The 26,610-nt window shown below is 36.3% G+C and overlaps 1 protein-coding gene across 8 annotated transcripts; it reads left to right on the top strand.

Moving 5' to 3' along the window:
- The first annotated feature begins 9,052 nt into the window (after positions 1-9,052).
- Positions 9,053-25,928, top strand: ML1 (MEI2-like protein 1). Of its 8 annotated transcripts, none has more exons than XM_088868820.1 (15): positions 9,053-9,417; positions 11,855-12,124; positions 12,626-12,671; positions 14,124-14,489; positions 14,851-15,287; positions 15,498-15,656; positions 18,213-18,329; positions 18,425-18,573; positions 18,955-19,052; positions 19,549-19,989; positions 20,480-21,137; positions 21,937-22,021; positions 22,139-22,207; positions 22,297-22,476; positions 25,110-25,928. In XM_088868820.1, the coding sequence occupies exons 2-15, from the start codon at positions 11,978-11,980 to the stop codon at positions 25,257-25,259; spliced, it is 3,102 nt and encodes a 1,033-aa protein (XP_088724946.1). In that variant the 5' UTR covers positions 9,053-9,417; positions 11,855-11,977; the 3' UTR covers positions 25,260-25,928. The 8 variants fall into 8 exon arrangements, with proteins under 8 accessions (XP_088724946.1, XP_088724945.1, XP_088724944.1 ...); XM_088868819.1 differs by having other exon boundaries at positions 18,425-18,576; XM_088868818.1 differs by having other exon boundaries at positions 18,192-18,329.
- Positions 25,929-26,610: the final 682 nt, after the last annotated feature.

The raw sequence follows: 26,610 nt of genomic DNA, 5'->3' as shown, positions 1-26,610 counted from the left end.
CCCAAGGAGTATTGAAAATCAAACTCTAATGGAAGTTTTATAGGCAACTTAATACGATATAAAGTGGCAGGGTCCTCTCTTGTAACTTAGGACCATCACCTTAGTGTGGATCCATTGAGCAAGATGCTCATTTAGCAAGTGATGCCGATTACTACAAGAGAGATAACTTGCTATAATGTATTTGACCTTAGCATCTTAGGAAGGCGTTTTAATAAATTTGAGACAAAATGACTAAGCCATATATCTAGCTCATCCACTTGTGTAGTGAAACTAATATGGAGGTGGTGCTGGCTAATGAGAGTCTTGGTAAATCCTTATTGTATCATGAGATTCTGATTTCTTATGAAGTCTACTGTGATTATACTTAATGTTGTAAATGTGGGGATATACATGTTCCTGCTTATAAGCATATCATGCATCCACTCATTCGGCTAAAACCGGTGCTTTACAGATCCAAATCGTTGATTTAGATGTGGAATTTGTCCGGACCAAACCGGTTCTGGAATGGAATGCGTATTATGGTTCCCCCTAAAATCCTCACTTTTTTTTTTTTTCTTTTTTCTCTTAGCTTATTTTCGTGTCCCCCACCTCCCCTCCCCTCCCCTCCCCTTCCCTTCCCTTCCCTTAAATCCCCACCCTATAAGCCTATTTTAATTTTAATTATTTATTTATTTCTTTTTTTAGACCATCAATACAGTCGACCTGGATCGGGATCCCATTGATCCGTTTTTATATACACGGGGCTAAAACCCTATCAAGATGTTTTTTTTAGGATCTAAAATTTGGTAGGTAACTTCCTTAACTTAGTGGACAACTTCAAAAAAGGAAAATTTCATTCGTAGTGTCATTAAAAGAAAATGACATCCTAATATTAAAAAAGACCATCGAAAAGTTGGATAATCAAAATTAATTATTTATAAATCTAATATTTATTTTAAAAAATTTAAAAATATTTATACAAATAATTCTAAAACATATCTTAAAAGTTTCATATATAAAAAAAAAAGATGGTATACTATATTATTATTTGCTTGCAGTACAAAGATGTCACAATTATTTTTAACTATTGGATATGATATTTAATTGATTTAAATATTTCACAGTATTCGAAAAATTTTATTACGGACATATTGCCTAGTCAATGTCGCATCCGAGCACACGATTTTACATCAAGGGTAAAAAATTTCTTTTTAAGTATGCCTTCTGGTTGAGGTAAGCAAGTTTAGGGCATGTTCCTCTAATGGAGCAATACATGCCAACTCTAAGTGTACGCATACGTCATTATGACGAGATGAATAAAAACAGGTGAATAACAATTTAATAAGGACCACTCGCTCTCTTTCTTGTCTATGCCTCCCTCTGTTTCGTGTCTACGCTCTCATCTTTTACACGACTTACACCTCTCAACGCCCTTATCCTTTTTTCATGTAACTTTGGGTACGGCATTGACGTAACAGTTTTTTAGCATATTCTATTTCATGTATCAAAATACCATTCTCTCTCTTCGCTCTTTCTCTCTCTAACGCCCTTTCTTCACTCTTCTTTGCCCGTTCCTCCCCGTCCAGCACACACCATCTTTCTCTCTCTAACATGTCTCATCCCCACACAAGTTTTCTCTCTCCATGTCTATGGAGTTCATGGCGTTCAAAAAAAGAAAAATGTGTACCCGACTTCCTCTTATACATGTCTTTTCACCTCGTACTCGCTCTATCACTCTCTCTCTATATAAATATATATTCTCTCTCTACTTTACAATCTGTATGATATATCCTCCGTTTCTATCATGAGTTTCCACCCCATCGGTCTCCGTTCCATCTGTACAAATATACATGAGTTCCTATAGTATGCTCCTTCGGGAGCATAGTTTACTTCTACCATGTTCTCTCATAAGACCTACATCGAATCGTTTCTTCAATATCAAATTTTGAGGACCAATATAATTTTTTGGGTAATTATTTTGAGAATTACTGGTAGAATGGCTCATCATGATTCGTATAACCTACCGCAATTCATTAAATTTTTTTTTATGATGATCATAATGATGATTTTAAGAGATAGGAGTTTGCTACAGCCTTGTATTATTATAGAAAGGGACTCGCTTAATATGATCAATTGGTGCAATAATATTTCAAGTCCTATGTGGAAGCTTAGATTGGCATACCTGGCTCTTATGGAGATTGGGAATGGTCTCTGCATAACAAATGGACATGTTTATTGGGAGGCGAATGAAGTGGCATACTTTTGTGCTAAGAGAAGAGTAAACTTGCAGTCTCTTCTGATTCGGGTTGCTTTGTTTACTTAGTGTTGTCGTAATTATTTTTTGATTAATAAAATTCCATAATATCTGTCAAAACAAAAGATGATGATGATGATTTTGAGAACCACTTGATAATTCTTAAATAACTATCCTCAAATAAATAAATAAAAAAACAATTGAGATTTGAGTTCTTCGACGCTTAAATATTACCATCTAAAAATCAGATGGTCTATATTCAATCTCAATATATTATTTTTTCAAGTGTACATAAAATATAATTAGGATATTTCTTATTCTATGGTTGAAGAGGTTGTATCCCAAAATTGTGGTCCTAAAATTAATTCTAGATATGATTTCACCCAATGGAGTAAATGAACATTCTACACCCGAGGGAATACAATCTCTTTCGGCAATATTATATATACGTACATTTTCTCTGTCTACCAGTCTCCCTCTCCCAACTTTTTAGGTTTTGTCGTGTACACCAAGGTCACATGGAAAAGGCCGCGTACGAGTCCATGTGGGGCCCGCCTTTCCAGTAAGTAACCGCAATTGGACACGTGTCCAACCCTGGTTAACATCAGCCCGGACCCCTCGAATGACAAATCGTGAACGCAATAATTTTATTTGTTAAAAAAAAAAAAACCCAACAAATCAATAAAATTTTTGAATAAATCCCCGCCTTTTGATTAAATTACCCGAAAAAGAAAGGGGCAAAGGCGCCAGTTCTTCAGCTTTAATGGCAGGCGTGGTAAATTTAGGGTTTTTTTCGCGTCCATGTCACGCCAACCTTTTAAAGGCAGGCTGCACTACACGACAAAGAGGGGGGTAAAAATAAAATGTATTTTTTATTAATTTCACATGTTTGGGGTTTTTTAATGCGGGAGCCAATCAGAGGATGCTATTGGTTCTAGGTATGATTAAGGCAATAATTAATTATAGAAATAAATAATGAGGTCATGTGAATAATATTAAAAGTGGTGGAAATTCCTGAGTTTGGTTGTAGGTGCAACGGCCCTTTGAAGGTTGGTGATTCATCCCTTAAATTATTGTAGAGAGAGAGAGAGGGAGTGATTATCATTAATTGCGTTTTAGTAGAGAGAGAGAGAGCTGCCATATATGTGCAGCATGAGAGAGAAAGAGGGAGAGATTCTCAATGGGCTACGGCCTGATCAGCCCTACCCTAGAACTAGGGCCTGGACTGTGGCCCGATCGCCAGGTTAAGGCCTGCGCTGGCCGAGTTCCGCCTGGCCCCACCCTCTTTTTTTATTTTATATTTGTTTTTGGCCCATCTTGGCCCATTGCAACCCCTTAAAAGGAGAGAGAAACTATCGTATTTGCATTTTAGGAGAGGAGAAATACATGTGGGCCGGTAGGGGTGGCAATGGACTCGGACCCGACCCAAGATTCGTCGGGTATACCTAACCCGAGTCTCGGTCTCGGCCCATACTCGTAAACTGTGGGAGATAAAATACTTCAAGATCTATTCGTTTGAGTTTATTAAGGATCATATACAATAAAAACTCGCAGTCATCTTTAGCTATTAAACGACAAATTAGATAGCTTGAAATCTAATGGAGGGTGAATGTAACATTGTTGCCAATAATATGGGTATATGATGGTAAAAAAATGAAAAAAAAAAAAAACTCACAATGAGGGTGGCAGTGGATCCGACCAGACCTAGTACTCAACGTGTGTTCATAAAAAATAGGAGAATCTAATAAAAATATAAAAAAATAATTCGTAAAATATAAATTGACCAAAATATTACTGAAAATTTATGGGGGTATTTTGGTTAATTTATATTTTGTAAATTATTTTTTCATAATTTCATTAGGTGCGTCTCACTGAGATATACTCACACTCTAAATTTCATATCATTCTGATTTATAAATAAAAATAAAAATTGAAACACTACTAGACAATCGTGACTGTACGATGAACTTTAGACGGTGATGAATATAGACAAAATCACTGTTCCTTTTCGCCTATAGACATTAGAAAGACTTTTTCATATATATATATATATATATAAAAAGATAACGCCAAATTGAATAACAAATGCTCAATGCCAAGAGACAAAGAGTGGGAGAGAGCCAAACTTGGAAAACAAGTACTTTGGTATTTATTGTTCCTTTTTATAAAGTGGGGTATTCGGGTAGGCAAAATAGTTTCATGCGGTGGGGACCGTATTTCTACGTTCATGGTTCTTGAGGTGTAAAAAAATAGATGCAAATAAGTGGCCCATTTAAAAACATTTAAAACTAACTGTCCAAATGTTTTATTGATCATTATATTATTTTTATTTTTAAAAATTTATTTCTTTTTTTATATTCATGATCTCCATAATAGATATTACATGTCTTTAAAAATTAAAGCAAAAAAACCATCTTAAAAATAAAGTTTTAAGGGGTGACTCATTTCTACATTGACTCATAAAAACCGTGTCCTTAAAGAAGATATGTGCACTTGCTCCTACTCCCTATAATAGAAAATCTACTGGGAAAGGTTTTTCAATCTGAAAATTATGTGAAGCACTTAAGAATTATTAGATGCTATTATTATTTGAAAATTGACTTCTCTTGACACTTCGGATCTAACTATCTAAAAATTGGAAGGTCAGTATTGAATCTCAAGACATTATTTTTTTCAAGTGCTAGAAGAAACAATTAGAAGTTTTTTTGTTGCGGTCAAACTATGGGTTGAAAAGGTTGCATACCAAAATCGGGGTCCTAAAATTAAGTCTAGGTGGGATATTACTAGATGGAGTAGATGAACATATATCTCTTAGAAATATATAATCTCTGTATATTATGAGACCATTTACTTATGGGAAAAAATTATATAAAGCTGCAACTTTGAAATGTAGAATTACATATAAACCTAAAAAGTGTTGTTTCAATGTTGCAAAACAGTTTAATTGATCATGTCGATATCGAGATGTATGAATATATATATATATATATATAAACATTATGAGTCCCATAAATAGTGCATCTTGTAATATATTATTTAGACCATTTATTTTCAAGATTTTCATATGTTTATAGATCTACTTGATTTTAAAATTTTATAATTAGATATGAAAATAAATTTTTAAAAAATCCTAAGAATTATTTACACCAAAATTACATGTTATAATAAAATTTAAAGGTGCGCCTTAATTGGATTGCTTAAGGTTGTAATCTTATAGAAACCACACCTTTTATTTTCTGTATAATGAGGTCAAAGTCACTTTAGGTCATTGGATTTGAAATCGAATAGATGAGAGTATATCATAAATTTGAAAAATAAGTTCCATCTCTAAATACAAGGGTCATTAATATGTAAAAATAATATTTAAAAGACGAAAAGTGATATTTTGAAAAAATTTACTTTCCCCAAAAAACTTATTTTTTTAAAAAATTAATCGTAATTTACGGTGCGAGTGGGACCGCCATATTTTTACATTACGAAAATGGATGCTTAGTGAGTCCGGGGGACGCTAATGCAGAATTGCGTCCCCTTACGGACGATACACTTTTCCTACCGAGGAGTGGTGCATGGAGCCGACTGCTCTTGAATGCAAGAATAATGAGCACATTTTTAAAAGGGTGCGGTTTGTATACAGCTGAGGTGTTAAACGATCAAAATAAAGCACATCTTCAAGTGGTATTGTCAAGTTAATCATTTTGGCATCAAAATGCATAAACACGAAAAAAAAAAAATAGATTTCAAGTTTTAGAAATAGGGTATTTTGTAATATATTTTTAAACTATTAATTTTCAAAATTTTCAAGTTTTTATAAATTTATCGATCTACACTATTTTTGAAGCTTTGAACTTTATAAATAAAGATGAAAATATATTTTAAGGCTATCACAAAAGTCTTCAGTATTGAAACCACATTTCTTGATACTGGTTTAAGGAAGGCTCTAATTTGATGGTTTAGAGCTTAGGCTCTATACAAAGCGCACCCAAATCTAAAACTTAAAAAATAGTGTAGAGCAAGCAGATCTGTTAAAACTTAAAAATTGACGGTCAAATAATACATTATGAGATACACAATTTCCAAATCTTGAAATTTATTTATTTTTCTCATGTTCTTATATTTTGATGTCGAGATGATCAATTTGAGGATATTCTGACATCAAAACAAACTCATATTGTGAAATTTTTAGGGTGGGCTCTAATTTGATGGTTTAGAGCCTCGGCTCTATATAAACTTTTCCCTTTTTTAAAACAAATATCTCTTTTGTTTCGGTTTTATCCTTGTAGACACCTATTAAGGATATGCCACGTCAACAACTGTACTATTTTAGCCCTTTCCTCTGTACCATTTGCGGGGGTAGTTATCGATTAAAAGACATGAGCTTTATATTCTAAAGTAAAGGCATTTAAAGTCGCCAAAATTACTAAAACAGCCTTGTATGAAAAATTGTAAGGCAACCTCGTGATGTGAAAAAATGAATCGCGAGGTGGATTACGATCTTTTTTTTTTCATTGAATTGCGTTTTTTTTTTTTTTGGGTAATTCAATGGGAAGACAGGTTTGAAGGTGTTAGTGGGTGGTGTTGGTAGGAATGAAATATATTTGAAGGTGTTAGTGGTAGCGTAAGTGGAAATAAAAACCGCAACATAGTGACTTGGGTGTAGGGGTACTATTACCACGACTCCAGCCCTTTTCCCATTGAGTTTTTCATTAGTTGTGATTAGTTAAAGATTCGACGTAGGCAAATTTAATCCATCTTGAGAAAAGATGTCGAAAAAGGGAAAATTACACACGTGTCCAAATGATCATAAATAAACTATGATGGCCAATCTAAATTGAAAAAGGGCAATTAATTAAAGTACTTATAAGATAGGAATGAGCTCACACTTATTAGGAGGCGTGAGTTAGTTCAAAACTTTAAATAAAAGGACTAAAAAGACCTAGACGCAGGCCCAAAGGAATGTAGTTGAAAGTAGTCAAAAAATATATATAAACTTATGGTCTTATTGGGTGAATGACCTTTAATAGAGCAGAATGACATATCAAAATTCGTGTAACCGACTCCAATTAATTGAAAAATGACTATGATGATAATGATAATGGCCCGATTTTATTTTAAAATACCCATGAAAAGACACAAGTTGGAATAGTTGTAAATGTGTAAAATGTTAAATGGTAATATCTCATGGTGTGTTTTGATAAATTTTTCATTGGAAAATGACAACTCACACACCCAAAAGTTTAAGAAAAAATGCGCCAAAATGATATCGGATGTTTACTCCTCTTTTGCAAATGCCTCTTTGAGTGTTTTTAGTACCCCAAAATTTAAGAAGTTAGCCTCCTCGATCAAGTGACCAAACTCAATAAAAAATAAAGAAATATATATATATATATATATATATATATATATATATATATATATATATATATATATATATATAGATATATATTTATATATTTAAAAATAGTCTTATGCTCGAATGTTCATATTATAGAGCATTTTATAATTGTAATCTAACAAATTTTGAACACTTATATATATATATATATATATATATATATATATATATATATATGTATCATTGTTTTGTAATACAATATTTTTTTTACAATATATTTTTTGTTATTAAGAGGGGTGTGACATTATCAACACGATTGTGACATCATTCATATGGAGTATTAAATGCCCCTAATGTGATATGTGTGGATAATGTTACACTTTATGTAGATGATATCACACATTTCGTAATGACAAAAAATACCCATACTAAAAAAATATTATATTACAAAACAAATGTCTAAAATTTATTGAGTACAATTATAAAATGCTTTATAACGTGAGCACCTTCATATTAAAAAGGGAATGGTAAGTTTTTTCAAAGAGTGGTATTAAAGTACTTAGAAACTCAAAATCCAATAATTACAAAGTGAGTTGCAAAATTTCAAAATTCTAGGTTGGACTTTAGGATGAGTGAGTAATGGCATGCTTGGTTCACATGAAATTATTTTCTAAAAAATATTTTCAAATGAAAAAATTATCTCATTTGATTAAGTGTGAGAATATTTTTATACGAATCAAATGTGCCATAAATGTAAAATGTGTTCCCATAAATGCAGGCTATATGCAGACCAACCGATTCCCTCATGACACGTTTCTAGTTGGTTATCTGAACGGCCAGTTTTGTTAGAGAACTTGACCAAATCGGCCCTATTTTTTTTTTTTTTTTTAATTTAATTTTTTTTAGTATCTAGTTTGGGAATCCCGGTTGCGGATATGTTGAACTTGACTAAAAACTTCAGAGGAGAAGTCCGGACCACCAAATCGTGTTTTTAAACCTGGGCAACAAAAAATCAAAATACAAACAAGGACCCTTTTGTCATTTTCACAAAATGCAAACGTAGCTTTCATCAACCGCTCATTGGTAAGGGTAACTCAAGAAGTGTAAGAGGACCATTTAGTCATTTGTTGGAATACAATGTCCGCTTTCCGTCATCCCACCCCTCCTCAATAAACCCCTCCCTCCAATTTTGAAAATCTAAAATACCGAGGATCCACCGGTCATCGATGAAAAACAAAAGCCCAATCCCCGTCAATCAGAATATGCCACGTGAAAACTGGCTCAACGCCGGTTAGACCCATGCCATATCTAACCCCTCTCAACAAACGCGAGACGCGCGTCTACCCGATGTCACCGGATGTCCGTACAGTCCACCCTACTCCATACACCATGGGCAACCGCTTGGCAACAATTACCACCGGTCTCTTGCGCCCGCCTTGCTCGTACGTTTATCCACACAAAGCTCACCCTCTAAGGGAAGAGAGAGAGAGAGAGAGAGAGCGCGAGAGAAAATAGAGAGAGAGAGAGAGCGCGAGAGAAAATAGAGAGAGAGAGAGAGCGCGAGAGAAAATAGAGAGAGAAAGAAGAGAGAAGATTTGGAGAGAGAGAGAGGCCCCTGTGATCAAGGGTTCGCAGCCCGGGGCCTCCTCACAACCAATCCGAATTTCGCCGGAAACGGCCGGAAAAAGCTACATTTTCGCGGGTATCCGGTCGAGAGACCCTAATTCCGCCTGAAAACCTCCATGAACGAATCCTTGACGTGAAGCTTGAAGTTCCTTGCAATGCAGGGAAAAGGCTTGTGCTTTGGAGGCCCCTTCACGGCACAGATGCCAAGATCCCCTTGCCTTATGCCGTAATCCATTCCATGCTTCGTGTTTTTTTTTCCTTCCTCTTCTTCTTCTTGTCTTCCCGTTTAAATAAATGGCTTAGGCTTTGTTCGTTACACTGAGAGACTGCATACCTGGCCGGAAAGTTAACTGGAAAAGTTTAAAAAACGGGGATTTGGCCGGAAACTAAGGTCGGCGTGGAGTTTTTGGAAGAAAAATTCTAGGCTTGTAATTTTAGACCGAAAATTGATGGCGAGATACTGATCTGGTGAGTGTTGCAACGCTTGATCACCGTGGCTTTGGAAAGGATTATTTTGGTTGATTTTTGTGGAGTGGTTTTTGTGTTTGCTTTCTGGTTCTCACGCGAGGTTTGGCTCAGAATTTTGAATTTCTGAGCGAGTTTTAGATTCTGATCTCTGTGAAGTTGCGATCCTTTGTTTGATTTTATCTGAGTGCGTTTTTTGTTCTGTTTTTGAACTTATCTTTTCAGGTTTTAAATTTGATCATCTGAGTGCGGGTCCTATCGTGGCTGAATGATCTGAATTTAATGTTCCGGTTGTTCATGGTGCCAAATTAGGAATTTCTGACACAGTTTTCCTCTCTGCACATTTTTATTTTTTTATTTTGTTTTGTAAATGTTTTTGATTTGTGATCAGTTTGTTGATTTTACAGATTATTTTCTAGTAGATTGTGCACCTCATGAATGAAGTTTTCATTGTTTTTTTTAACCTGATTTTGGCTTTCTGGCCAATCCTGTTTCTGAATTTTGCTTTTTCTAATGAGGTTTGGTCTCTCGGCTGGCTCTGGTTGCTCGATTTCTCCCCCTATGGTTTCGCCTCTCCATGTATTTGATCTCTGAGATCTATTGGGATTATTGATGCTTCAAACTAGTTTTTGGAAACAATCCAGTATCATGATATTAAATTCCAATTGATTTTTTTTATTTTATTGCTGTCGCTTTATTTGCATTATGATTCCTTGCACTATGTCCCCCCATTTACCAATATATGTGAATGATGCTGCAATTGATGTGCTTGTTTGTGGTTCATTTGAGGTCTTCTTATTTCCTCTCTCCTTTTCTACTCTTTGTAATTCTGAATTTTTGTGATCTTTCCCTGCTAAGCCTTCTGTTTCTGTGTGGCTGATCATTTATGGGACACTCTAATTTGTAAATTCGTTACATTGATTCATGATATTTCCATTATCAGAATTGCGTTGTGTCCAAAGATCAGAATTGAGCAATCTTGGGTTGAATATCTCTCTTTTGTGAAAACAAAAAGGAATTATTTTTATGGTGTACACCAATTTTTCTATCACATCATTTGCTGTTTCCATATGGGCCTCACGGCCTCGCTAGAAAGTATTTACACCCTTTATGGATCATAATAAATTTTTATGTTTTTGATCTTTTTAATTTGGTGCAAACATTTTTTTCTTGTCTATAGAAAAGAATTGCCTGAGGTGGTTTTTCTGGGATCGTGCTTTAGAATTTCTTACCTGAAACTAGGTTTATCAGATACAAGAAGTGCAATTCTCCAGGTTTTTCCAAATCTGCAAAATGTCTCACATCAATGGAAACATTGTGCCCGCAATTGATTTTTTCCAAGTAATCCTGATGTCGAATATCTTTACATTTGCTTGAATTTTATTTCAAGACTCTATATTTTGCACTTTTCATTATCACTTTTGATCATCTGTCTACCAGACTTGCAGTTTTCAGACTTAATGGATTATTTTATTACAAGACTTGGTTTTTTGAGAACATGTTTGATTCTTTTCTAGCTGTCTCACTGTTATCCTTGATTGAATTCCATCTGTTGTTTCTGCATTCTATTCCCAACGATCTCCATGGCTGCTTCATTGGTTAAGTGAAGCATTTCTGCTTCAACACTTCTGATTTTTATAATTTCTCTAATTAATCAGAAAATTTCTTGGAATTGGATCTTCACAATAATGTCCCGTTGAATCTCTGCCCTAGATATGTGGAATTCTATTTATTTTCATTTGGAAGCTGTCAGACAATTCCTTGCAACACATTAGATGCATTGGATTATATATTAATTCTAAATTTCCAATTGCTGGAATTATTCAGAGACAAATGATTTATGTATTTTTGTTTTTTGCAAATTTCCTTTTCTCTTTGTCCACTTTCCAGCTCAGATATTCGGTTCTAAGGATTGGATGCATTGCAATGCTTATCATTATTGTTATTATTCTGTTGGTTGACGAGTGATCAAGACAACTAGTATTTCCTTGTCTTTGCCATAAAATTATAATGAATTTATCATAATTCTGATTGATTTTTCTTAATCGTTTTGTTCCTTTTGCTGTTTGTTTCTATTGTTTTATCTTTTAATAGAAAATTCTGGTGAGCTAGAGAAGGGGCAGATGAATTTATCGCATTATTGGCTAGAATTTTGGAATTATAAATCTGATTCCATTTTCATTGTTGATTTGAAACAGGGTTCTATTGCGAGTTCTTCATTTGAGAAACTCGTCCGCCTGAAAAGTCTTTCTACTGTACATGGACCATATCTTGGTCTCAGGGTCTCACTCATTTTCCATAGTTCATGATTTTGAAAATGCATGATGCCATTTGAAGTGGATGCATGTAATGTCTTCATCAGATGTTCAGATTTGAAAAAGATGACAGACCAGAGGAAGCTGCCTTCTCTCTACTCTCCTTCAGTGGCTTCATCCTTCTTCTCTGAGGACAAGAGTTTCCCTGCAGAGGTTTGAATTGCCAGAAACCCCTTATATTAGCCATTAAATTGCTAAAATAGGTTACTTTCCATTGCATGTTTGTGTATAACTGTATACTTCTCTCTATTTTATACTCTGATCTTAAGGAGATTTTGTAAAATCAAAGGTGATTTTTTTTTTTTTTGTTGCAATTTACCTTCAATTTTAACGTTATGATTCAGAAACCAAATGAAGAAATCCATGCTATTTTGTTTCATTGAATATTCCTTTTTTGTCTATAAATTGTTCATTTACCTTATTGGATAGTTATTTTTTAGCAGAAAGTTTCAATTGTCTCTATAAATATAACAAGTGTACCCTCTTCTTCTACCATTTTGTAATGTACCTTTATTTTGGCTGTCTCTTCTCACTCTATATTATCTCTGGCCTCATGACATCCTAGATATTGCCTTCTGCTGTTGCCACATTTTGAGGGGAACATGGAAGACTGTCTTCCTTGTTTGACTTTCTCTGTTACACCTTGTTTTGCAGAGACAAGTGGGATTTTGGAAGCATGAATCAATGTCAGATCAACATGGTGAGCAGTGTGTAGCTCCTATCTATATTTAGACATTTCACTTGGAAATCTTTTCCTTAACATTCAGATGCTCTGGGTGCTTATCCAAGTAAAACTGAAACATGAATTTTTATTTTTTTCTTTTTTAATATGGATACCAGAGTTGACATTTCACCTGGAATCTCATATAGAATTTTCTAGTTAAACAATGAAAATGAGTTCCTTTGCGTGCATGAATATAAAACTCCATGGAAACAAATGATTATATGATTATTGTGGTGAACAAATGTTGAGCTATCATCATTCAAGCCTTCAATACTGTGAAGGTCTGGTCTAGCTGAAGAAAGAGGAAGTGTGCTTTTCCCTTCTTCCCAGAATATCACACCACTAAGAAAGGAGCCATACTTTCTTTTTCTTTCTTTTTAGGAAGTATGATGCTTTCTTTTTACATAAAGTCTCCAGAAAGCAAATAGCTAGTTAATGTGCTCGAACCACCAAACAAAAAGCAAAATAAAGACTAAAATTTGCTGTTGTACCATATTTCTTTTCCAATATAAGATCAATAACGTTGCATAGCACTTATTATATGAATTTAAATAATTTAAGCGTCAGAAAGTTGAATTGCCCTTGACCTTTTGTTGACAAGGTATACAACTCACTGGAACTTGTTTTAGAGAGTAAGCAAGAAAATGACAAATATGATATACATACAACCCTATCCATACCGATTGCTTCCCATGGAACTTTGCCTTCCTCTTGTGCTCAATGGGAGTTGGTAATTTTCAACGTTCTAAACCCTTTACTAGAAAAAATTGCCAGCTTTGGTTTGCCGTTATTGTTCCATTCCACATCCTCTCTAATGCACGATCACCAGTGATCCTCTTTTGATATTATTCTTTGTAGGTATCTGGTCTAGTTAAAGATGTTCTCTTTTAACACTCTTCTTTGTAGTTATAATGCCAAGCTATTTAAGAAATTAGATTTGTTCGCGTTACATGAAATTTACCTGGCTTGTGGTAGATTGTGTTAATTGGATCCTTGTCGTAAATTTTATATATATGCTGTGCAGTCCAAGGATCTGTATTCTCTGATGTCCTCATCATTATCATCATCTGTATTCTCTGATTTAACTTACATATTTCTTATGGGATGTTTGGCCAACACTTTAGATGCATATGCTCCAATTCGGATTGTAATTGCTGAATCCCGTGCATTTTCAACTTGAAGATTCGAACTCTTTAGTTTTTTTTTTTTCTCTACCTATTTAATTTTACTTTATGTACTTATTTATTTATTTAAGATGATCAAAAGTTATATGTTGTCAATTCATTTTTGAGTGGTAGCTTTCCTTTTCACTTGCTTCTAGCTCATTCCCTCAGCAGTTTATGATAATATATTTGTTTGACTATGATTGCATTAGCATATAGAGTTGCAATTTCTACTGATTCAGAGGGTTTCTTGATTTTACTTCAGGTGTAAGGTCAGAAGAAATGTCAGTAATGTCAGGCAGCAAAGCAGTTGGCTCCTCCCCTCTACAGAAATTTGGTATAATAGGAGCCCACTCTGTGGATTTTTCAGAGCTTGCTCGGCCTTATGCTTTTAAAGGTCAGAAACCCAAGCTTGCTGTTGAAGGACGCCTGGTTGGGGCAGAGAGGACAGCAACTCTGTCCACGAATTCTTGGAAATCTATGGAACAGGAGTTGGGATTGTGGTCAGACTTTCTTGTACGACCTGCTGCTTCTTTTGTGGGAGGAAATTCAGAGAAGCTAGATGCACAAAAAGCCCACTTTGAGAATGGTCTCTTCTCAAGCTCCTTTTCAGAGATATTTGAGAAAAAACGTGAGTGCTATTTTATTTTCTTTGTTTGGCAAGTCATCTCACTTTAAGGCATTAAGTTATTTCTTTTCTCTTATCTTGATAACTGGCCCTTAGCTTTTTCTAACGGAGTTTACTTCTAGCCCTTTCTGTTTTTGACCCCTTTGAATGTAATATTGAAGAACATTTTGGAGATATACGTACCAAAACTTATTTTGGACCCTTGATTTGAATGACAAATCGAACTTAAACTTGTATAAGTACCATTTAGTGTTTCTAATGTGCACATTTCTCATTCTATTTAACTTCTAGATGATTCAAAGAGATGTGGTTTTTTTTGGAATGCTTTTGTGGTACTAAGCACCTGCACATGATGTTCTGGCAGTTAGTTTAACGTCACGAGATGCCCTAGTTGGTCAGTCTATTGATGCAGTTGGCCCCCACCTCGAGGACGATATGCCTTTCGAATCTCTAGAAGAAATGGAGGCCCAGGCAATTGGTGACCTTCTTCCTGACGATGATGATCTGCTTTCTGGAGTTCTTGATGAGATTGATTTCAGTGCCCCACCCTGCAATGGAGAGGATATGGAGGAGTTTGATTTGTTTAGCAGTGGAGGTGGAATGGAACTAGAAGGTGATGACTGCTATGGAGGGGGCAAGAACTCAGATATTGTTGGTGGAATTCCCAATGGTCAGCAGGGTGGATCAAATAGTAGCTCTTTTGCTGGAGAACATCCTTATGGTGAACATCCTTCAAGAACTCTCTTTGTGAGAAACATCAACAGCAGTGTTGAAGATGCAGAACTAAGGGATCTTTTTGAGGTTTGGATCCTTTTCCGTTTTAATGATATGTACCGGCTTTAGTTGGTTGTAGTGCTATTTTGTGAATAGCAGCATAGCTTAGATCCTGTCATATCTACTTCTTGCTGAGGTGCCTTCCTAGTAACATGGCATGATTTCTTTAGTCTTTCTGCCTATCAAGAGGTCACTAAGTCTTGGCTTTCTTGACAATTGTTCTCTATATGTTCTCAGCAATATGGTGATATCCGTACACTCTACACTGCATGTAAGCATCGTGGTTTTGTAATGATTTCTTACTATGACATAAGGGCAGCACGCAATGCAATGAGAGCTCTTCAGAACAAGCCATTGAGGCGTCGAAAACTTGACATACACTTTTCAATTCCAAAGGTATGCTTTGTTGTGTTACATTATTGTTACCTTCCAATTTTCTTTTGTTTCTTCGCTATGCAACTATAAAGTTTTCTGGATGTCTCGTTTCAATAAAAGGAAAAATTTGGATTGCATCCTTTTTTTCCATATCCCCTTGTTGGGGCTTTGATTGATGTGGGGCTTCAGTGGTGCCCTTTCTTGTGTATATTTTTGTTGTGAGGATGGGCATCAAAAGATATACAATTGGAAACATCATCATCATCATTGTCAAAGCCTTCTCCATGGGTCTACCCTTGCCCTTGTTGAACCTTCCACTTGAACTAACTCCCACCTCCTAATAGATGTATTGGATTTGCGGCACACATGACTAGCCCACTTAAGTCTACTCTCTCTACCACACCTAAATTTTCCCGAATGTCTTTTTTTCAAATTCTATGCCTCTTGTCTTGCCACTCATTCATCTCAACATCCTCATCTTTGCTACACTCATTCTATGAGTATATTGTTTTTTGATCACCCGACATTCCGGTCCATAGAGCAAAGCGGGTCTCACAACTGTCCTGTAGAATTTGCCCCTCAACTTCATTGTTAATGCGGCGATTGCATAAAATTCCAGTTGCACATCTCCACTTTGCACACCCAGCTCTAATTCTATGTGCAACATCTTCCCCAATCTATCCATTTTCATGGATTGTCAATCTAAGATATCAAAAGAGCGCTCTTTTTGGCATTTCCTGGCCGTCAATCTTAACTACTTCCTTGTTTTTACTTCTATTATTGTTAAACTTGCATTCCATATACTCCTATTATTGTTAAACTTGCGTTCCATATACTATGTCTTTGACCAGCTAATTTTAAAACCTTTAGATTCTAAAGCATCCCTCCAAAGTTCATACTTTGTGTTGACACCGTTTCGGGTGTCATCAATTAAAACTATGTCATCTGCTAGCAACATGCACCATGGTATCTCATCCTGTAGGTGCCTAGTTAAGTCATTCATAACTAAGACAAAGAGGTATGGCCTCAATGTTGACCCCTGATGTAGACATATTATCACTGAAACTCACTCGTCTCTCCACTAGTTGTTCGTACACTAGTTAGCTCCCCATCGTATATATCTCTCACCAAGTATGTGTGGTATATGAAGACTCATTTCATTTCCAACACCCACCAAATCAAATCTCAAGGTACCCTATTATAAGCTTTCTCTAGGTCAATAAAGCTCATGTGGAAGTCTTTTACCTTCGCCCTTAACTTCTCAATCAGTTACCTAGGTAGGAGAATAGCCTCAGTTGTTGACCTCCCTGGCATAAAACTAAAATGGTTTTGTAATATACTTGCTTCATAGTATGGCTCATAAGTTTAATCCCTTGATAGCTTGCACAATTTTGTTTGTCTCCTTTATTTTTGTACGTCGGTATATTTTTTCTCTATTTGTTTGGCATTTTCGTGGTTCTTAATACCTTGTTGAACAACTTGGTCAGCCAGTCAATGCCAATCTCCTCCGTACACTTTCAAACCTCTTTCGGGATACTATCTGGTCCTAAAGCCTTACTTATCCTCTTCCTTTTTAAAGCTTCTTTCACTTCCAATATCCTAATCCTATTTATATATCTATGACCTCCACCCTCATTTATGCCAACGGTTCCTTCTACCGCTATGTTCCCATTGTGTTCATCATTCAATAATTTTTGAAAATAAACTTTTCACCTTTTGTTGACCTCTTCATCTTTAGCCAAGACCCTTCGATCATCACTCTTAATGCATTTAATATGGTCTGAATCCCTACACCTTTTTTATATCATTTTTGCTAATTTGAATATATCTTTTTCCACATTTTCTTGTTCCCAGTTTATTATATATATTATCATATGCCTTAAGTTTAACTTACTTACAATTCATTTAATGTTTTCTTAGTATTTTTATGTTTCTCTAAGTTTTAATCATTTCTATTACACTGCCAAGTTTAATAATATGATTGTTTTTTGCTAATGGCTTTCTGAACCTCATCAATCCGCCACCAAATTTCCTTATCGGAATTTCTTTTCCCTTTAGATTATCCTAAAACTTCTTTTGCCACTTTCTTAATACAGTCAGCCATCTCATTCCAGGAAACATATGATCGACAAAATATTATTGAACTATTTGATTATGGATCACAACCTCCAGTGCTTCCATATCTTCTTGTGACATTGCGTATGGTCAATCTGTTTTTTTTTTTTTCTGAGTTGTGGAAGTATGGCCATTTATATTTCAAACATGTTATTAAATTTGAAAACATTTTCAGCTTTGACATTACTTACCTCGCCCATGGTTAGTTGATTCTCACTAATGTCCCAATTTCCCGTCCTTTATCGCTTTCTTACCTTGATTGTCACTTCTCTATGCGAGTTATAGGGAATTTTTGTGTTTGACTTTGAGAATGCACTTTCTGTTCATCATTTTGGCTGTTTTGTATTTTGTTCTTCAGAGATTTAAACATAATCCCTGTTGTTTTAATTGAATTAATTGTTTTAATGTATATGAACAGCATCTATGAGGTTAACTTTTTAGTTCAACATTGTCTATTGTCAGGATAACCCGTCAGAAAAGGATATTAATCAAGGCACACTAGTGGTTTTTAACCTAGATTCTTCTGTCTCAAATGATGATCTTCGCCAAATATTTGGTGTTTATGGTGAAATCAAAGAGGTGAGTCCTTATTTTCTCATCATCTCGGCTCTAATATATTTTGTTCAGTACTAATCTACTGGTGATGTTTATGACTATTGTCTTTGCCACAACAGATTCGTGAGACTCCTCACAAGCGTCACCACAAGTTCATTGAATTTTATGATGTTAGGGCAGCCGAAGCTGCTCTCCGTGCTTTAAATAGGAGTGATATTGCTGGGAAGCGGATTAAGCTTGAGCCAAGTCGTCCTGGTGGTGCAAGACGGTGGTACTGCCGAACCATTGCTTTCCCTTATGTTCTGGATGATTATTCTCTATGTGATTTTACAATAATTTAATTGAGATTTTTTCATAAGAGCAGTCATCAAATCATGTGACTTGTCATATTGTGCGTGTGCCCGTGCTAATAGTACATCACATGGTTTATTCGAACTTCTTCCAATAATTGGAAGTTATTAGATGAGCTTGGTCTTATTTATTTCTAATTGTGGCTTGAAGGAATCATTTTGGAGACCATTCATCCCAATATTATAAGTCTCTTGCTTGTCCTATCTTAACTTCTATTGTTCTCCAGCTTGCCATTGTAACATTGTGTCTTGCATGCTTAAATATCTGCATGTGTTCTCAGTTTTTTCTTTTTGAACAGCTTGATGCAACAATTATGTCAAGAATTGGAGCATGACGAGGCGGGTCTGTGTCGACCAAGTGGAAGCCCTCCTGATAACTCACCTTCTGGATGCTATGGTATAACCCTAGCCACTTTTACTTGTCCATTAGTTTTGAAGAAGTATTTTGATAATCTAATGGACTAAGGGAAGCTATAATTCATTGGGGGTCATCACCAATGAATGATCCATGAATTGCGGACTGCTGATGGAGGACAGGACCACCAAAACAGGAGATTACCTCATTGGTAGTCCTCACCCTCTCTATCACCATTGATCATTTTAGAGAGTGGTGACCATCCATAGTCCCTTGAATATAGTATACTTCAACCATTTTAAATTCTTTAATGGAAAATTTACCAAAATACTCTTTAGTGATGAACTATTTAACATTTACTCATTTGCAACTATTCCAACTGAAGGCCATGTGTTCTTTCATGGGTATTTTGAAATTAAACCAAAAGATATTTGTAGAGTGTTAAATTTTCCATATCTCCTGGTCTTTCAAAAAATTTCCCTTCTTTAATTCATCAAATACATCATTAGCTCTACCAACGTCCTTGTCCAACCTGTAGGTTCGTTCCCACATGGAACTATTACACCTGGCTCCTTAGATAACGGGGCTATCCAAGGTCTGCATTCCACCATCCAAGCACCTTTAAGTCCGTACATGGATGCCCCATATCATGGGATCTCCTCAAGTGTTCCCCATGCGTTATCCTCACCAGTTAGTGTTGCTTCAGCTGCCAACCATGACAATAGTCTCAGCGAGCAAAGCCATTCTGTGGGCCACAATATGAACTTCGGTTTTCAAGGCATGCCAGCTTTCCATCCTCACTCGCTTCCAGAGTATCACAATGGTCTCAGCAATGGTGTTCCCTATAATTCTCCGGGTGCCATATCTGGCCTAGCTGGAAATATAAATTCCAGACCGGCTGAAGGAGTTGATGGCAGGGCAATCCATGCAAGGGGTTCTAATGGCTTCAACAATCATTCTTATGAGATGAATGAAAACGGTAAAAGACACCTTACTCTACTCTTTACGTTCCTTACAAGACTGAATTGCTTTTATCTGGAGCTTATGATGCAGAATGCCTGCTTGCATTTCTTTAGTGGAATTCATGAGAAACAAAGAGAATGATGTCTGCATTTTTTGAGTTAGTTTTGGCAGTCAATACCTGGAACAATCATGTCTCGGTTGAAGTAGACACTAATGAACTGGTTGAGTTATGTTTTGGAGATTTATATTTGTACTTATAACTTGTTAGTGATTTCTTCTATTCAATGTGTGAGGGGCTACTAAGTGTGTTTTAAGCATGATTAAGATTGGAATTTGCTCTGACTTTTGTGCTTTTTTTTATTTTTTATTTTTAATCACATATTCTGTAAGAATGAATTTTTGTTTAAATATTGCTCAATCTATTTCTAGCCTTGGGAGTGTTTTGATTAAATATAAAGATCTTATACTATCTCTTAGTCATGAGATTGACCCGGACCCTCTGGCAGTTCTTGGTGTTTCAGGAAATGGAAGCTGCCCTTTACATGGACCCCAATTTGTTTGGGGAAACCCTAATGCATATCACCATCCTCATGCTCCAGGACCCATGATGTGGTCAAGCTCCCCATCGTTTGTTAATGGTGTTCACAGTCGACCCCCTCAATTGCATGGATTTCCTCGTGCTGATGGCCACCTCGTAAACCCTGTTCTTTCTCTTCATCATCACCATGTGGGTTCAGCACCTGTTATGAATCCCTCCCTTTGGGACAGAAGACATGGTTATACAAATGAATCAGCCGATGCTTCTGGATTTCACCCAGGTTCTCTTGGAAGTGTGGGCTTTGCTGGGAGCTCTGGTTTGCATCCCATAGATCTCGCTGCTCATAACTTGCTTGGGCATCATGGTGCAAACAATATGAATCCTTCATTGTCCTCTCCAAATCTAGGTTTGCCTTCTCCTCAACATCGCCACATGTACCCCCCAAGAAGCCCAATGATGGGTATGCCTGCTCCATTTGACAATCCCACAGAGCGGGCTAGGAGTCGTAGGAACGAGGCAAGTTCTAATCAAGCTGACAATAAGAAGCAGTATGAGCTTGACATTGATCGAATCTTGCGGGGAGAAGACATACGAACCACGCTTATGATCAAGAACATTCCTAACAAGTATGTAGGATGGTCCTGCTATATACCTTTATGACATCCTTAAACTAAAAGCTGGGAAAGTATACTACTTGTTAATGGGCTACGGAAAAACCACTGTTAATTTAGTCATCCCTGTCCAGTGATGAATGGAGGTGGAGATTGTCTCAATCTTTCATTGGGACCATGCCTTGTTTTGGTGTGTCCTACTCTCTCTCCATCGCCATCGATTTGAGTTATGGCCAGTTATGATCAAGTGGACAATGGTTTTTTCGTAGTATATTGAATTATAATATGCTTTCTTTTAAAAATTTAGCTGAAACTCATCTTTGTCCCTGTAAATACTGTAATAAGTTGGTGGCAAAAATCCTATTTCCAGCATTGTCTGGACTCCATGGGAACTGCAACTGAGACTGTACATTATTCAGTTTATAGTCCTTTGTAAAAAAGTCGAATATAAGATATGTCAAAGGTTCCTTGAAATATTTTATTGTTTAGAAAATTGGTATCTCTGCATTCACAAAATATCAAAAGAAATAAGTTTGGCTGTCTTTTCATTGTCATTTTTTGTATCAGTAACTGATCGACCATGATTCTGTCCAAAACTAAAAATTTGTTAGACATTCTATGCAAATCAAAGGTGAACGAGTAACAGAAATTACTAAGTTGATTATTGTTACTATGATTTTTATCAAAATTAATTATTGTTACTCTCATCTAGATGTTACCTCTTTTTATGTTGTTTTCGGGTTGCAGGCATGTATATGGTATTTTTATGTTTGATATTGGATTATTTGATTCTTTATTTGGGGTTCATCCATAGATACACATCAAAGATGTTACTGGCTGCCATTGATGAACGCCACCGAGGAACTTATGATTTCATTTACTTGCCAATTGATTTTAAGGTGAGGATTTTGTTGTATTTACTGGTTCTCCAGGCTTTGCTCATGGAGTAGTTTTGTTCATCTTTAATAAATGGGTGGCCATGCAACTGATACACTATATTAATCTCCTTCCTCAAGAATAAATGCAATGTTGGCTATGCATTCATCAACATGACTGATCCTATGCAGATCGTTCCATTCTTTGAGGTATGTCTTTTCGGCAGTTTCACTTTGTTTCAGTAATGTCTTCTTGTGCAAGTGCTTGTGCGTAAATGATTTGTTTATCATTTTTACAGGCATTTGATGGTAAGAAATGGGAGAAGTTTAATAGTGAAAAAGTGGCATCACTTGCCTATGCGCGGATACAGGGGAAAGCTGCTCTCATTGCTCACTTCCAGAATTCAAGTTTGATGAATGAAGATAAACGATGCCGGCCTATTCTTTTCCATTCAGATGGTCCAAATGCTGGTGACCAGGTAACATGCTTTGTTCTGCCGTTACTGGATTCCCTTTTTGCCCTTCTCCAGATATAGTCTGACGCTGTGGTTCGTGATGTTTAAGGAGTTAAAATGAATAGGCCAATTTGTGATTCATATGCAGCATAGTTCTTTTTGTTTTTTTCTTTGTTTCTGGTCCTGAGGATTTTTGGTTTCACAAATGAGCAGACCTCTCTCTCTCTCTTGCTCAATCTTCAGGTTTGGAGTTTCTTTTTCCAAACTTGAATATCTATAAGAAAGAATGGCAATCTTTTTCATGAATTATGTTAGTTGTTTAGCTTTGGAGATGGGATCATGCATACATATGTTTAGACCGAGATTCACTCGGGTATGGTTCAATTGGTTAGTGGTGGAAAAGAAAGGAAAGGAAAACAGAAAATAAATTAAAGCATAAAAAGTAGGAGGCCTTATTGTTTAGAGTTAGTACTGATTGCTTGAAAATATTTGTTGTTGTGATTGATTTTTTCCTCTATATCTAGTCTTTTTTTTAGCTGAATTCTCCTTGAAAGGACCGGTTTTTTAACATGATGTGGTTGCTGATCCTGTTCAATCATCAGCTTGTCCACTTAGCTGGTTTCCATATTGGAGTTCATTTTAAGCCTTCAGTTGAGTAATGATTTCTAAAGAGTTGATAGATAAATTTTGTTACAAAAATGTTTACTTCATAGTGAAAATGTTTGAAATTTTGAATCCCTATCATGGAGTGTTGCTGCTGCTCTATTCCATTATCCTGGGATTTTTGCTGCCAGTTGGAATGGGGTCTCTTGGTAATTCATGTCAGCTTGTTGAGTATAATGAACATGTGTTTTCCATTGAGGATAACACTATTGGAATGTCAAAAGAAAAGGACATTTCCATTGGATGTTGAGACGATGGGAACAACCACCTATTGCTTGATGTGCCATCTAGGTGAAGGTCCTCAAGTTGCAAGCTTTCTGAATAATGGTGAGGAAGATTTTTAAAGTATGTAGTTTGAACAGGAAGCTAGAACATCTAGCATGGATGGATCCTATGTCTGTGATTTAGAGTCACGAACATGTGGTAAATACAAGTAACTTGAATGGGTGTTGAGTGACTAGGCAGAGTAGGGAGAAGGATGATGTGTAGAGCCTGGATAATTTAGTAACTGCTAGGCCTGAGTATGATGGAGTTGTAAAGTATGACACATACGGTAGGAAAGGATGAGAGATGATAGTGGGTGGCGAGGCCTAGGTGGGGGCATCAGGATAATAGACAGTGGTGGTCAGCTTTCATGAAATTATACCTGAAGTTTGTGGGGACAAAGTGATGTTCATGCTGATAAAAAATGTTGGGTACATCAAATGCTTCTATCCATTGGATATTTCTTGTTGATTCCCCATATATAAAACTAACCAAGTATTCAAACCATAAAAAAAATTACAAGAATCTAGCCTTTAAACCAGTATTTTAGAAATTTGAATCAGGCCCTGAATCGTCCAGTGTCCAACTCTGATATGCCTGTCCTACTCCGGCGATTCCTGAGTCGGGTTGGGCTATATAATACAAATAAACTAAGGAAAACAAACTGGGATATTGGGGTGGTTCTAGGGTTCCTTAAACCAGAATTGCCCACCTCCTGATCTGGATTTGAATCAAGCCAGATTCGGATTGGTGATTTTTCAAAACTGCTTTAAACTCATGGATTTTGTTTGGATCAGTGATTTTCGAGCACTGCTTTGAACTTCTGGATTTTGTTGAAGATGTGAATTTAAGCCTTTTCATGTCCAAACAATCAACTTAGATGGAAAGTAGTATTCCACATCCTCTTCCCAATCATTATTGATGGCATAAACTCTCAAATAAAGAAATCTTCTCGTATTTGTCACTGGAACAATTTTTTGTGGAATTCCCTCTTCTTTGGAGGGAAGCATGATCATAAGTGGACACATTTGGTGGCTACACATCCATATCACTGAGTTATTTGAATCTGAAAGGTACATACACTAAGTCATCTGTGCACTTTTCCCAAATTATGGCGGAGATGCAAACAATATGTTTTCAAGTATCCTTTGTCAATGAGGCTTCCCTAATGGCCTCTATAGATGAAATGAAGATGGGACATGCATTCCAATTTCTCAAGCGGATGCAAGGGTCTCCTAGATGTATCATTAACAAGACTTAGATATGCATCTCTATAACTTGCTCACCCATGTTTGACATCACCTTTTTTTGGTTCGGCTTTATACAGCTAACACCACTAGAATCTTGGACATGTACACACAGATGGCTGCTTGCAAACTTCGTAATTTATGATTCGAAAGTCCTCGTAACAGTATACACAATGTGCATGCATGTTCAGGACACTTCCTCACATGCATGTGTGCACAGTCCTGTATGCAGATAATTGCAAACATGCAATGAACCCTGTACAAAGTTAGTAATGTACGGTGAAATAAGATCAATCATAATGTCTGCATAGCTTTTGTCTTGTATTATTTCTTTTATTTCATCTCTTTCTCATCCATTAAAAAATTTAAAACAAAATGGTTCTCTTTTTAGTACACACATACATACACAGAGATAGCTAGCTAGATTGATAGATCGGTTGATTGATTGGCAGATTGTAATGATTGTCACTTTTAATTTCACAGGAGCCATTTCCAATGGGTGTAAATGTCCGAACAAGGCCAGGCAAATCGAGATCAAGCAGCAATGAGGAGATCTCTCAAGGGAGCCCTCCGACCTCTGGTACAGGGGATGACTCTTCTAATGGTAACGACTCCTCAAAGGATGGAGAATGACCCCTTGCAAGAGCCTCTCATAATCAATATCACTAACTACACAGCAAAGTGGGAACCAGAAAACCGGTATCTTTGGACCGGTTTTCTTTTTTCTTCCTTTTTTCTCTTTTTTTTCCTCAGAATTTGAGTAATTACGGGTTTTGGGCTGACACAATTTTTTGTGGGTGAGCCGAAGTTTTGAAATATTTTTGATATCAAGAGGCTGACGAGGCAGAAGACGGGTGTACAAGAGCTTGGCGTGAAAGTATGTACAGGAGGAGTTTCAGTGGTCGGTCTTTGTTATTTCAGTTTCTCTCTCTTCTTTTTGTGCTGTTATTGAGGGCTTCTCTCTCCATGTCCTCCTGTTTTATTTTTCTTGTGTGAGATTAGAGCCTTTGTGGTTCTGTTTTGGAGTGGAAAGAATGAATGTAATATGGAAGGGTCGGTGTATTTTTATGAATTTTTGACGTGCATCTGAAGGGTTGGGTCTATATGTAGTTATATATTTATGGTTGACGTGCATCTGAAGGGTTGGGTCTATATGTAGTTATATATTTATGGTTCAGGTCTCTATGGTTCAGGTCTCTTTCTCTCTCCCTTTGGTGCTTGCCCTATGTGGATTGAGGCCATGTCACATCTTTAATGTTTCATCCATGCTGAATAAAGAGTTGGTGATGGGCGGTCACAAAAGATCTGATTGTCGCTCATTTTATCTGTTTTTCTTACTCAGAACCACTTGTTCATATTTTCTGATCCTTGCCGCCTTTTAATTTTTGTACCATTGTATCCGTTGATCAAAAACCCAGGCTCAGGTCTGGGCTTGCTACGATCAGCCCCCGGTTAGACACCAACGTAGCAGATATTCTTCTATATTTCTTTTACAGAAATTCAGCCGACCCTTAATGAGAGATGCACACGAAATCTCTGGCTTCATTAGACTCGCCCAAATTTTGTTGTAATTGGGACCTGGCAAGGTCCTGGGTCAAAGTGACTTGGGCAAGTTTGAGCCGCAAGTTTGAGCCGGGAGTCGGTGAAGTGTTGAAGTTTTATCGTAAGGGGATTTTTTGGTTTGAAATTCTGGAATCCATTTAAGCATTACTAGACTATTATTTTCAAGAAAAAAAATGGTTTCGAGTTTTTTAACAGGGTCTGGTTGTCCAAAAATGGGGCAGTCTGTTTAATTTTAGGACATCTTTTTTCAAGCTCAAGAATCCCAATCTTAAGTTAATGGCTAGATTGAACATGATACATCCTTAAATTTTGGAGTATTGAAAATACTGTGAGATTTATTCCAGAGAGTAAGTCTTCAGTCTGCTTTCTTTGGGGCATGAAATCTCTTGACTAGAGAGATAGATGTATGAGTGAGAAACAT

Source organism: Amborella trichopoda, chromosome 6, assembly GCF_054954075.1.
Source record: "Amborella trichopoda isolate Santa Cruz 75 chromosome 6, AtrichopodaSantaCruz75HAP2 v2.0, whole genome shotgun sequence".
Classification (NCBI taxonomy): Eukaryota; Viridiplantae; Streptophyta; class Magnoliopsida; order Amborellales; family Amborellaceae; genus Amborella; species Amborella trichopoda.
The sequence above is the reverse complement of the archived record's forward strand: the minus strand, read 5'-3'. Positions and strand labels throughout refer to the sequence as shown.